A 14,589-nucleotide genomic window follows, 5' to 3' on the forward strand; every position below is an offset into this window, starting at 1 on the left:
TAAACAATCTCCTACACTTTCACACTTTCCTTAACTAAACATATCCCAACTCATGTATTTATATTTGTAATTTCATCCTAATTTGTCATACAGATCTCCATGAGCTACTACTGCTATAACAACAAAAGACTGATTGCTTATGAATACCACAATAATCTATTGGTGAGACAGATCTTGATATAATTAAGTCCAGTAAAAAATTTTACTAAACGACAAGATATAAAGCTAGTGCAAAAATTTATGAATCTTATTAAATTTGATTTAGATATAAAGTATTTAAATGTGCAATTTCTTTTAATAGAACGCTTGTTGGAGTATACGATAAATGGACTATAAACTGAATGAATCGGATATAGCAAATTTTTTCTTATAAAAAAATAAAGTTATCAATAAATATTAACAGTGTTTTGCCTAGTGGTGGTAGTGGATTATTGAGTGGAAATGGGTGGGTGCCTTTATAATTCTGCTAAATCAAGTACCATAAATTTTGAAAATTTGATATGGCTAAGAATTTTGTTAATATTGACATAGTTGGAAAATATATACACCTCAAATTGTAAATAAATTCAGCTACATCCGAAGCTTAATGAAAGCTGCAGAAAATAAACATGTACGTGGTAAAGATGTAGGCATTTTATTTTACGACTAGTAAGGGCCATATTGTGTCGAGTGTCACAGCCACACAGGCCTTTATTAAAATAAATCGGAAATTTATAAAAGCTATGTATTCAGTAATAGTAAAGCAATTGTAATCATTCTTTACATAGAATTTATATCTCTTAGTTAATAAATTGTCTTCCATATTTAACAGTTATTTTGAAAATGATCATTAAAGAGGAAAGCAGAAGCTCACTTACATAGTTTAGCTTACTATATTACTGGAAAGCGTTTATTTTAGCTAAATTGCTAGAGTGAAATTATTCATCTTAAAGTAATAAGTGATATGAAAATTCACAATAACTTCTTTCTTATATTTACTTAAATAAAAGTATATTATTTGTATATAAAGTAAATTTAAATTTATATGTTAAACTTACCATTAATACATTATGGCTAATTGTAGAATTAATCCAAACGACAATGAAATTCATTGAAGAAAAATAACAATTCACTTTCATAAAAAATATATTATTAAAAATACATAAATTTAATATACAAACGATTTTTAAATCATCTTAGTACATGTTTTTTTCCAACTATTTCACTTAGTATTACATCAGAAAACAATAAGCGAGGAAACATTTCTGTAAACTGTAACTCACTAATAAATTTAGTTGTAATTTAATGTTTATTTTTATAAATGTATTAAGAGCACTATTTTCTTGCAAAACAACACATAATTCGTTAATTTCTAATCCACAACTAAAATTTGAATTCCTTAGTTCCTTCATCCATTTATTCATTCACATCGATAACGGCTTTTAGAAAAAAGAAATAGAGAAAAACAAATGCTACAGGGTTGCATTTTAATTAAAAAAAAAGTACGGCAAAAAATGCATGTTGGCCTATGTTGGCCACTCGAGTCATTGGCATCACTGTTGCAATCTGTCAAATGTTTTGTTTTGACAAACAGCAAATCTTGTATATGTGCATGTAAATCAAATATATTTTTATAAAAATATTATAAAATTAAAATGAACACGGAATTAAAAGGTAACAATTACTTGGTAACAACTAACATAATAAAAAATTCAATGTGCTTAATACTTACGATTTCTCAATTCTTATTATTTCTTCGTTACTTTTCAAGAATTTTAAAATTTTTGAATTCTATTTGAATTTTTATTTCCTCAATTTTTGACATTTGATTGCACTATTCGTTGGAATCTTCAATGAAGGTTCACAATAGTTCGCTTATTGCGTTGGTAACATTTTTTTTTTTACTGGCCGATGTGGTTGGTCAGCATAACTATGATGGCCGAGGTAGAGAAAATAGTGTTGTTGTTTTGCGTACATTGCGGCCAGTATAGGCCAGCAACTTGCTGTTTTTTGCCGTACTTGCGAGCCGCCGAAAAGGCCTAATATTAGAGACCACTTTTATTTTAAAGCTTTTATACTTAAAATTTGGGCATTTGCTGTTATTTTGCATGTTAATATGGCATTTACACTGGCCGTAAATGACTCATTTTAAATTAGTCATTTGAAAGTGTTTACATTCGTTGTTATTTATGTGTTCTCATTTCAAAAAGCTGATTTGCCAATGTGCCTGTTTATTTGATTTTTGGTTTGAGACAACAAAATGTTGGATTAAGGTAAAATATACTTTTAAACTTTACAATATATACTGAAAACTTATTTTTAGCTTCGATTAAGTACATTTTGGGAAGTAGCAGTTCCAAAAAGAGGTGCATCCTTTTCAAGGAAATGCAACCACCAAATATTTGTTTACCTAAACATGTCAAAAATAGCTTTCTCAAACTGTCAAAACGATATGAAGCATTTATATTAAGGGTATGTTCAATGTATTCCTTTGCATTTGGAAAATATTTGGAACACATCCGAACGTCGTTGGGACGCATTCATACAGAATGTGATGCAATGGCACATTCGCGCTTGCAATTTTGTATGCAAGTATGACCCATTCGCTTCTCATTTCCGATTTTTGACCAAAATGAGCCATTTGAGACCAGTGTAAATGCCATATTACTTTCCCTCAAATACATATTAATTTTTGAGTTATTTATTCCATGTATTATAAAAATGTGACATATACTTTTATACTTACTAACATAATTAATTAAACAATATTAGCGGCGGAGTAAAAATGCAACAGTGCGGAATAAATAGTGTCCAAAGGAAATGCAAACCCAGTTTTATTATAGAATCTTTTTATTTACTTTAGCCGTTATTTTTGCATATTGTTGTTTTTGCAAGAACGAAAAACAAAAAAGGAATAAATGGAAGAAGTTGACTGAATTGTTGTTTTTGTTTATAAATTCAGTTAAACGTTTGTTTACGTTTAATTTGTATACGTTAATGCATTCATTTGTATTAATTGAATTAGTTTCTGAGTTTAAAATAATTAATTGTTTTTATAAACTTTTACTATCTGTAAAAAATATTTACATTTTCAAGTCGGTCGAAGAAGCTGTTATATTAATGGTTTCTTCAAAACTTCTATGTACATACATACGTATGTACGTACATATACCATATGCCAGTTTTCCTTGTTAAATTGAATTATGCGTAATAATAATTAATATATCAGTTTAAAATAACATACATATGTATGTAGATAGATTTAAGAATAGTATTTCTGTTTAATAATAAATTGAATAAGCCTAGAATTCACATGCATTTCAGTTTATTATTTCACGCCTATATTTTATGATGCTTTTTTTTTATGAATATAGTATTAAGTTGAATTGTTTAATAAATATTAATAAAATTTTGTTTTATCAGTTTACTTTACTCTTTATTGACATTTTCCATTATCTTCTTTAGTCTTTGTTTTTATATTGCTTTATTTGAAAATATTTCAGTGAGGACAATTTACATACATAATATAAATTAGAATAGAAAATTAATACAAATTTAAATTTTAATATTTTTTTAAAAAAATTTTTTTTTATAATTAATAAATATTATTTATAAAAAATAATATTTATTTTGTAATTATATTTTTTTTAAATTAAATTATTTAATTATTTTTCCTATATACATATATAACTATATATTAAATTATTATATTTATATAAATAGTATATTTATATTACACATGTATGTATGTATATTTAGAACAATTAGAAATAATAAATACTTTTTAATGTGTGATTTTGTATACACATATATATATGTATATAATTCTAATAATAGCAATTATGATAATTTCTTATTTATAGTTATTTTTCTAAATAACATACATTTCATAATAAATGGGAATGGTTGTTATTTACATTGATCAGTTGCACTTACTTGCTTTCACCGTTGGATGATTAACAACATATACTAAGCCTATCCGCTCTTCTCTCTATCCTTCATTACTGGAATTAAGTTGCATTCGCTGAACGTATTCGCAATCTTCCACAATCATCATTAGATGATGATTAATAATATCGCGTTACAAAATATCCTAGTGGAATATTGGAAGCACTAGTTATACATACTATGTCATAGAAATCTATATTCTAACAAATGTAATTCAAACTGTTAATGGAAACCTGTATTGTATATTACATTTATTTCGGTGATTTATGAATGCTTATTGAAAATGAACGTTACAGTGTGTTTAATCGCTGTTAACAAAAGCTACTTTTTAAGTTATTTATAAAGTGGAAAGTGATTGGTGTGAACAGGCTCTAAATGTTATCAAAGTTCATATCAAGAAGTAGTTAATCTAATTAATGCATTTGATAAGGATGCGATATCTGCTTGGATTTGTTTTTTTTTTGTAACAATACATAGATTTAATTGAGTATTGTAAATAAGTAAATTTATTTAGTATTATATTAGTATTATATAAATATATATATGTAATTGAGCGTAATGATATATTTTAATTTTATTTTGAAGAAATTTTAATATTACATGTTAGAGTTTTTACTCAATTAGTTTAACTTAAAATAAATGATTTCTATATATAAATTTTGAATTGCTTTCATTATATGTGAAGCAGATTTTCAATGAGATCTTAATAAATAATAAATTCATTAGAAGGTTATGTGTAATTATGCGAGAGCGGTTTGATAAGTCAGTGACTTTTTGAATTTCCCGCGCAGTTACTCCAAATGCAACAGTGCTGCCGTCAGCTGTAATCTACCAGTGGGCAACTATTTAATTTTGAGCAAGTTACGTCGTTCAGTTGGTGTTTAATAGCCGTTTAAAGCAGACAACCTCGTGAATTTTTACGAAAATGGAAAAAAGTAAATTTCGTATGCTGATTAAGCATTGTGGCCAAAATCCACGAATTGGGATACAAACTGCTACCCATCCAGCATATTCTCCAGATTTAGACCCTCCGTCTACTTTCTGTATTCAAACCTACAGAAATGGCGAAATTCACTTTTTCCATTTTCGTAAAAAAGTAAGAAACAAATTTCTAGTTTTCAGTTTTATAAAGTGTTGGAATACAATAAAGTAAATTCTGTATCGTGAATATAGCATTTGTGACTTTTATTCTACTCAAGAATTTAAACATAAGTTATGGAAAACCGCTATATATTGGTGACCCCGACGTGATCTTAACGCGCAGCCGACGTGGTGGTAGACCACGAAGCGACGAATCTCGGTATTCCCGGTATTGAATAGTTGTTAGAAAAAAGAATAACTAAATTGAGTTAAGGACGTATCACAATTATAGTAAAAACTGGTAGAGGTTGCCTGTTGTTTGAATAGTCATTGTAAGAGTGTTTTGAATGGATCCTTTGTTTATATTGCTTTTCATATGTCAGTAAGTCGGTTTCTGAAAATATGACAAGGTAGAAAATAAAAAAATCGTGCAGAAATATCTTAAGTTAATATAATAATTCTTATGTACACGATATATAATTTAACTTTTGAATAAAGTAGAAGTGTTGCTGAAAAGCAACACTAGAAGCTTTATTTAAAATTTAGACACTTTTCGAATAGCAAAGAAAGTAAAAAACTGGCAGAAATCCTGGAACATGAGCAATAAACGTTTGTACAACCTTACTTACTGGTGGAAAAACACGACTAGTCATAGGTTCTAATTCTTCAGGCACGAACTCTAAGCCTGCCACTTCCAGTCAATACAAATTATTAACGAACTATAAACAAAAAAAAAAGAAATTCGAATATTTCTCAAGACCACTGATGATGACGACTTGACAATACTCAAAATAGCATTGTATTGTCCGACGAATTCCACTAAATTAATCAAACTTTTGTACTTGTCTATTCGTTGCTATTCCAATTCTTCCAAAAAATAAATAATATATTTTAAGTGATTTAAGTTTAATCTGTTCTAGTAATCTTTTTAATTGATGATAAATCAATAAAATTTAAAAATCTTTATATCTCTGTGTTTAGATAGTATATCAATATTTGTAAAATTTTGTTTTTGTAAAAAACGGATTTAGAACATTTTATCCTTGAAATATTGAAATATTTGTAAATAATCTTTAACTATAACACCGATACTTAGGAATATAATTTGCACCACTACAATAACAAATAACAGAAATAATATAATAAATTTTTAAAGTTTCATTCAGATTTTCGTGACATTTGCTGAGTAATTGTATTCATAACTCTTTAAGTTGAATTAGGGGGTTAGTGAAGAAAAGAAACAAGAGCAAATTCTAATGAACGGCTTAACGCGCAACTCAAAAATAAAATGATAAATTTTAGCAAACGCATCATATGTGCAGGTATGATTAAATGAAAAGAAATTTTCAAGAACACGAAGCTTAAGCCGGCAATAAACCATCAAAAACAATGGATCTGGCTTAGTAGACAACATTCCATTAATGAATGGATGATTATTGATATCTGTATTATTTTTTTCTTAACTTCTAACTCTCTTCTTTTCGATGTGTAGTAGGTAGCACATACAGCCGGTATGTGGGAAGTACTTATGGACTTAAACGTAGTTACGCCCATGTATTAAATAGTATTAACTAGTTCTTGTTCTTGTAATATATATAGCATTGATATAGAGTATTTGGTATTTCGTACTTACAACCTTAATAGAAAATATTTATATATTCCTCTCGCATGACTTTTTAAAAGTATAAAAGAGGGACACAACACCTCAGACCTTATCAATCACAACTCAACGTGAGATAAGTAAAGAGCTCCAAATCTGATACGACTATTTACATTTTCATTAACAATAATTTGAATAGAAATTAAATAATGGCTGAAGTATTCGAATCTAAGTTTTCAATTCGTTCTATATTATCGGACACAAAGTCCTCTTTGGAGATAGAAAGTAAAACTTCGACGGAAGAATGGGCCATAAGTTCATGTGATATTACTTCTTCAGATGAAACATTATCGGATGAATCTACATTCACTAATGAGAAACCAGCGTATACATACAGTTCACTGATTGTTATGGCCATACGTAGCAGTCCTGATAAACGTTTAACATTGGGCGGGATATGTGAGTGGATAGCTAATAACTTTCCGTACTATCAAAATAACAGAAACAAGTGGCAGAATTGCATTCGGCACAATCTAAGCTTGAATAAATATTTTGTGCGAATACCTCGGGCGTTAGATGATCCAGGACGTGGTCACTATTGGGCAATAGATCCATCAGCGGAAGACGTAACTATTGGGGAAACCACTGGCCGCTTACGTCGGAATAATAATTCAACGTTAAATGATTCAAGAGCAACTTTACATTGCGGTGGTGGTTACTCGTACGGACATCCTTATCACCAAAGCAACACAATACCGTATAACTCTCATTACTCTCCAAACGCTGTGTATTTTCCGACTCCAGAAGAAGTTCGTTTTGTACAAGAAGCTGTACTACAAAAACAACAAGCTTTAAACAACTTTCACCCCCAGCTCCCAACTGAAGACCAAATTGCAGTACAATATCAATTTCAAGTTCAACAAACACTTTCTGCTGAGTGCGGGTGCAATCTCCAACAATGTACTATGTTGGGGGACTTCCAATGTAATATAATTCAAGGAAATAATTTTTTAATTTATTTATTTCATAAAGAAACTGTTAATTTGTACATAGTAATAATATGATATAAGATATTTTGGTAATTGTAATTGTTCAATGTATATAAATTTCATAATATATTAATAGATGTGAATGCTTAAGCAAATTTCTTCTGTTTTTTATTTAAAAAATGATTAATATTTTATTTGCATAAGGTAATTGGGAAGATATTTCAAACATTTGAAAATTAAGTAGTAATGTAATATTATTGAATTATCCTAATACTCGTACATAAACTAAGAAAACATATTTATTAGATTGTCAAACTGAGAAGTTCTGGATAAAGTTGAATGGACCGATGTAATTGGGGTATTGAGCTATGATATGAATCGAAAATTCAACAATGCTGATTATATATTTTATATATATTTCTCCATTGTGAATTTTTTTGGTATTAAAATTAAATTGAATTTATAAGTTTTGTAGATGATTTATTCATGAATTGAATTTTCCAACTTAAATTTATGTGCTTTCACATTAGAAACTGGAGAAAATATGGTAGATATATTTATTTTTCATTAATTTATTTTCAGTCCAGCAGTAGATACATCACACACACTCATAAATTATTTATTATTTATATAATATTTTTGAGTAAGTTTCCAGCTTTATATAATAACGAAAGATCGAAGATCTATTGTACAAAAAAAGTTTCCTAATGAAAATGATAACGAGATACAATCAGATATTTCATTAGCGGCATATACCATATCGAATAAATTTTTACTTCAGACCTAAAAAATAAATAATAAAATTAATTTGAAAATATTTATTAAGTAAATAATAAATATTTTAAAAATATCAATTTTATGTTTTTTTTTACGTGGAATTCTTGTTACAAATTACAAAATTTCCAATACAAATAAATGGATTAATATTATGAATAGATAGTCAGTAAATAGATCAATTAAATAATAAAATAATAATTTATAATACTACACTATTCTGTATTATACTGTACTACAATATATGTTATAGAAAATTTTTTGTGTCAGAGACTTTGTGTGTTGAAACGAAGCAAAGTCCGTGTTTCAGTTTTGACTTAGTATTGTCGTCCATTGATATACATATTTCGGTATCATAAAAGTGCTTATTACAATATACTATATGATTCGAAATATTTTTAGTAGGTGGGAAGTACCAAACAACAAGTGTGAATCTTAAGAAATGTCGTTGTGGATTCGTTGGACCTGGTCTCTAAAAACATGAGAAGGTACAATATATAGAAAGAATTGTGCAAAAATATTATATATATCTTAGGTTGAAGTAATAATTTTTAAGTAAATTTTAGTAAAATACAAAATAAGTCTTGAGACTAGTTTGTTTTAGGCGATTTAAGTTTAATCTGTTCTAGTAATCTTTTTAATTGATGATAAATCAATAAAATTTAAAAATTTTTATATCTCTGTGTTTAGATAGTATATCAATATTTGTAAAATTTTGTTTTTGTAAAAAACGGATTTAGAACATTTTATCCTTGAAATATTGAAATATTTGTAAATAATCTTTAACTATAACACCGATACTTAGGAATATAATTTGCACCACTACAATAACAAATAACAGAAATAATAGATTTTTAAAGTTTCATTCAGATTTTCGTGACATTTGCTGAATCCACTGCTATAAGACTGATTGTATTCTTAACTCTTCAAGTTAAATTAGGGGGATTAGTGAAGAAAAGAAACAAGAGCAAATTCTAATGAACGGCTTAACGCGCAACTCAAAAATAAAATGATAAATTTTAGCAAACGCATCACATGTGCAGGTATGATTAAATGAAAAGAAAATTTCAAGAACACGAAGCTTAAGCCGGCAATAAACCATCAAAAGCAATGGATCTGGCTTAGTAGACAACATTCCATTAATGAATGGATAATTATTGATATCTGTATTATTTTTTTCTTAACTTCTAACTCTCTTCTTTTCGATGTGTAGTAGGTAGCACATACAGCCGGTATGTAGGAAGTACTTATGGACTTAAACGTAGTTACGCCCATGTATTAAATAGTGTTAACTAGTTCTTGTTCTTGTAATATATATAGCATTGATATAGAGTATTTGGTATTTCGTATTTACAACCTTAATAGAAAATATTTATATATTCCTCTCGCATGACTTTTTAAAAGTATAAAAGAGGGACACAACACCTCAGACCTTATCAATCACAACTCAACGTGAGATAAGTAAAGAGCTCCAAATCTGATACGACTATTTACATTTTCATTAACAATAATTTGAATAGAAATTAAATAATGGCTGAAGTATTCGAATCTAACTTTTCAATTTGTTCTATATTATCGGACACAAAGTCCTCTTTGGAGATAGAGAGTAATACTTCGACGGAAGAATGGGCCATAAGTTCATGTGATATTACTTCTTCAGATGAAACATTATCAGATGAATCTACATTCACTAATGAGAAACCAGCGTATACATATAGTTCACTAATTGTTATGGCCATACGTAGCAGTCCTGATAAACGTTTAACATTGGGCGGGATATGTGAGTGGATAGCTAATAACTTTCCGTACTATCAAAATAACAGAAACAAGTGGCAGAATTGCATTCGGCACAATCTAAGCTTGAATAAATATTTTGTGCGAATACCTCGAGCGTTAGATGATCCAGGACGCGGTCACTATTGGGCAATAGATCCATCAGCGGAAGACGTAACTATTGGGGAAACCACTGGCCGCTTACGTCGGAATAATAATTCAACGTTAAATAATTCAAGAGCAACTTTACATTGCGGTGGTGGTTACTCGTACGGACATCCTTATCACCAAAGCAACACAATACCGTTTAACTCTGATTACTCTCCAAACGCTGTGTATTTTCCGGCTCCAGAAGAAGTTCGTTTTGTACAAGAAGCTGTACTACAAAAACAACAAGCTTTAAACAACTTTCACCCCCAGCTCCCAACTGAAGACCGAATTGCAGTACAACATCAATTTCAAGTTCAACAAACACTTTCTGCTGAGTGTGGGTGCAATCTCCAACAATGGGAGACTTCCAATGTAATATAATTCAAGGAAATAATTTTTTAATTTATTTATTTCATAAAGAAACTGTTAATTTGTACATAGTATTAATATGATATAAGAAATTTTGGTAATTTTAATTGTCCAATGTATATAAATTTCATAATATATTAATAGATGTGAATGCTTAAGCAAATTTCTTCTGTTTTTTATTTAAAAAATGATTAATATTTTATTTGCTTAAGGTAATTGGGAAGATATTTCAAAAATTTGAAAATTAAGTAGTAATGTAATATTATTGAATTATCCTAATACTCGTTCATAAACTAAGAAAACATATTTATTAGATTGTCAAACTGAGAAGTTCTGGACAAAGTTGAATGGACCGTTGTAATTGGGGTATTGAGCTATGATATGAATCGAAAATTCAACAATGCGGATTATATATTTTATTTATATTTCTCCATTGTGAATTTTTTTGGTATTAAAATTAAATTGAATTTATAAGTTTTGTAGATGATTTATTCATTAATTGAATTTTCCAACTTAAATAAACAGATATTATAAGAATTAAAACTTCATTTATGTGCTTTCACATTAGAAACTGGAGAAAATATGGTAGATATATTTATTTTTCATTAATTTATTTTCAGTCCAGCAGTAGATGCATCACACACACTCATAAATTATTTATTATTTATATAATATTTTTGAGTAAGTTTCTAGCTTTATATAATAACGAAAGATCGAAGATCTATTGTACAAAAAAAGTTTCCTAATGAAAATGATAACGAGATACAACCAGATATTTCATTAGCGGCATATACCATATCGAATAAATTTTTACTTCAGACCTAAAAAATAAATAATACAATTAATTTGAAAATATTTATTAAGTAAATAATAAATATTTTAAAAATATCAATTTTATGTTTTTTTTACGTGGAATTCTTGTTACAAATTACAAAATTTCCAATTCAAATAAATGGATTAATATTATGAATAGATAGTTAGTAAATAGATCAATTAAATAACAAAATAATAATTTGGTATACTACACTATTCTGTATTATACTGCACTACAATATATGTTATAGAAAATTTTTTGTGTCAGAGACTTTATATGTTGAAACGAAGCAAAGTCCGTGTTTCAGTTTTGACTTGGTATTGTCGTCCATTAATATACATATTTCGATATCATAAAAGTGCTTATTACAATATATTATATGATTCGAAATATTTTTAGTAGGTGGGAAGTACCAAACAACAAGTGTGAATCTTAAGAAATGTCGTTGTGGATTCGTTGGACCTGGTCTCTAAAAACATGAGAAGGTACAATATATAGAAAGAATTGTGCAAAAATATTATATATATCTTAGGTTGAAGTAATAATTTTTAAGTAAATTTTAGTAAAATACAAAATAAGTCTTGAGACTAGTTTGTTTTAGGCGATTTAAGTTTAATCTGTTCTAGTAATCTTTTTAATTTAAAATCTTTATATCTCTGTGTTTAGATAGTATATCAATATTTGTAAAATTTTGTTTTTGTAAAAAACGGATTTAGAACATTTTATCCTTGAAATATTGAAATATTTGTAAATAATCTTTAACTATAACACCGATACTTAGGAATTTAATTTGCACCACTACAATAACAAATAACAGAAATAATAGATTTTTAAAGTTTCATTCAGATTTTCGTGACATTTGCTGAATCCACTGCTATAAGACTGATTGTATTCTTAACTCTTCAAGTTAAATTAGGGGGATTAGTGAAGAAAAGAAACAAGAGCAAATTCTAATGAACGGCTTAACGCGCAACTCAAACAAGAGCAAATTCTAATGAACGGCTTAACGCGCAACTCAAAAATAAAATGATAAATTTTAGCAAACGCATCATATGTGCAGGTATGATTAAATGAAAAGAAAATTTCAAGAACACGAAGCTTAAGTCGGCAATAAACCATCAAAAGCAATGGATCTGGCTTAGTAGACAACATTCCATTAATGAATGGATAATTATTGATATCTGTATTATTTTTTTCTTAACTTCTAACTCTCTTCTTTTCGATGTGTAGTAGGTAGCACATACAGCCGGTATGTAGGAAGTACTTATGGACTTAAACGTAGTTACGCCCATGTATTAAATAGTGTTAACTAGTTCTTGTTCTTGTAATATATATAGCATTGATATAGAGTATTTGGTATTTCGTACTTACAACCTTAATAGAAAATATTTATATATTCCTCTCGCATGACTTTTTAAAAGTATAAAAGAGGGACACAACACCTCAGACCTTATCAATCACAACTCAACGTGAGATAATTAAAGAGCTCCAAATCTGATACCGCTATTTACATTTTCATTAACAATAATTTGAATAGAAATTAAATAATGGCTGAAGTATTCGAATCTAAGTTTTCAATTCGTTCTATATTATCGGACACAAAGTCCTCTTTGGAGATAGAAAGTAAAACTACGACGGAAGAATGGGCCATAAGTTCATGTGATATTACTTCTTCAGATGAAACATTATCGGATGAATCTACATTCACTATTGAGAAACCAGCGTATACATACAGTTCACTGATTGTTATGGCCATACGTAGCAGTCCTGATAAACGTTTAACATTGGGCGGGATATGTGAGTGGATAGCTAATAACTTTCCGTACTATCAAAATAACAGAAACAAGTGGCAGAATTGCATTCGGCACAATCTAAGCTTGAATAAATATTTTGTGCGAATACCTCGAGCGTTAGATGATCCAGGACGCGGTCACTATTGGGCAATAGATCCATCAGCGGAAGACGTAACTATTGGGGAAACCACTGGCCGCTTACGTCGGAATAATAATTCAACGTTAAATGATTCAAGAGCAACTTTACATTGCGGTGGTGGTTACTCGTACGGACATCCTTATCACCAAAGCAACACAATACCGTTTAACTCTCATTACTCTCCAAATGCTGTGTATTTTCCGACTCCAGAAGAAGTTCGTTTTGTACAAGAAGCTGTACTACAAAAACAACAAGCTTTAAACAACTTTCACCCCCAGCTCCGAACTGAAGACCAAATTGCAGTACAATATCAATTTCAAGTTCAACAAACACTTTCTACTGAGTGCGGGTGCAATCTCCAACAATGTACTATGTATGGGGGACTTCCAATGTAATATAATTCAAGGAAATAATTTTTTAATTTATTTATTTCATAAAGAAACTGTTAATTTGTACATAGTAATAATATGATATAAGATATTTTGGTAATTGTAATTGTTCAATGTATATAAATTTCATAATATATTAATAGATGTGAATGCTTAAGCAAATTTCTTCTGTTTTTTATTTAAAAAATGATTAATATTTTATTTGCATAAGGTAATTGGGAAGATATTTCAAACATTTGAAAATTAAGTAGTAATGTAATATTATTGAATTATCCTAATACTCGTACATAAACTAAGAAAACATATTTATTAGATTGTCAAACTGAGAAGTTCTGGATAAAGTTGAATGGACCGATGTAATTGGGGTATTGAGCTATGATATGAATCGAAAATTCAACAATGCTGATTATATATTTTATATATATTTCTCCATTGTGAATTTTTTTGGTATTAAAATTAAATTGAATTTATAAGTTTTGTAGATGATTTATTCATGAATTGAATTTTCCAACTTAAATAAACAGATATTATAAGAATTAAAACTTCATTTATGTGCTTTCACATTAGAAACTGGAGAAAATATGGTAGATATATTTATTTTTCATTAATTTATTTTCAGTCCAGCAGTAGATACATCACACACACTCATAAATTATTTATTATTTATATAATATTTTTGAGTAAGTTTCCAGCCTTATATAATAACGAAAGATAGAAGATCTATTGTACAAAAAAAGTTTCCTAATGAAAATGATAACGAGATACAACCAGATATTTCATTAGCGGCATATA

General features: G+C 28.5%; 3 protein-coding genes and 1 pseudogene across 3 annotated transcripts; 3 read left to right on the top strand and 1 right to left on the bottom strand.

Moving 5' to 3' along the window:
- LOC119672722 overlaps positions 1-14,589 on the bottom strand; it is a 510,988-nt pseudogene that overhangs the window by 208,798 nt on the left and 287,601 nt on the right.
- LOC119667719 (forkhead box protein D3-B-like) lies at positions 6,817-8,846 on the top strand. The gene is made up of 2 exons (XM_038077026.1): positions 6,817-7,591; positions 8,773-8,846. The coding sequence occupies exons 1-2, from the start codon at positions 6,817-6,819 to the stop codon at positions 8,844-8,846; spliced, it is 849 nt and encodes a 282-aa protein (XP_037932954.1).
- LOC119667720 (fork head domain transcription factor slp1-like) lies at positions 9,901-10,674 on the top strand. Its single transcript, XM_038077028.1, has one exon. It carries the CDS (start codon positions 9,901-9,903, stop codon positions 10,672-10,674), a length of 774 nt encoding a protein of 257 aa, XP_037932956.1.
- Positions 13,024-13,803, top strand: LOC119667721 (fork head domain transcription factor slp1-like). The gene has a single exon (XM_038077029.1). It carries the CDS (start codon positions 13,024-13,026, stop codon positions 13,801-13,803), a length of 780 nt encoding a protein of 259 aa, XP_037932957.1.

This window comes from Teleopsis dalmanni, chromosome 1 (assembly GCF_002237135.1).
Source record: "Teleopsis dalmanni isolate 2A chromosome 1, ASM223713v2, whole genome shotgun sequence".
In the NCBI taxonomy this organism is placed as follows: domain Eukaryota; kingdom Metazoa; phylum Arthropoda; class Insecta; order Diptera; family Diopsidae; genus Teleopsis; species Teleopsis dalmanni.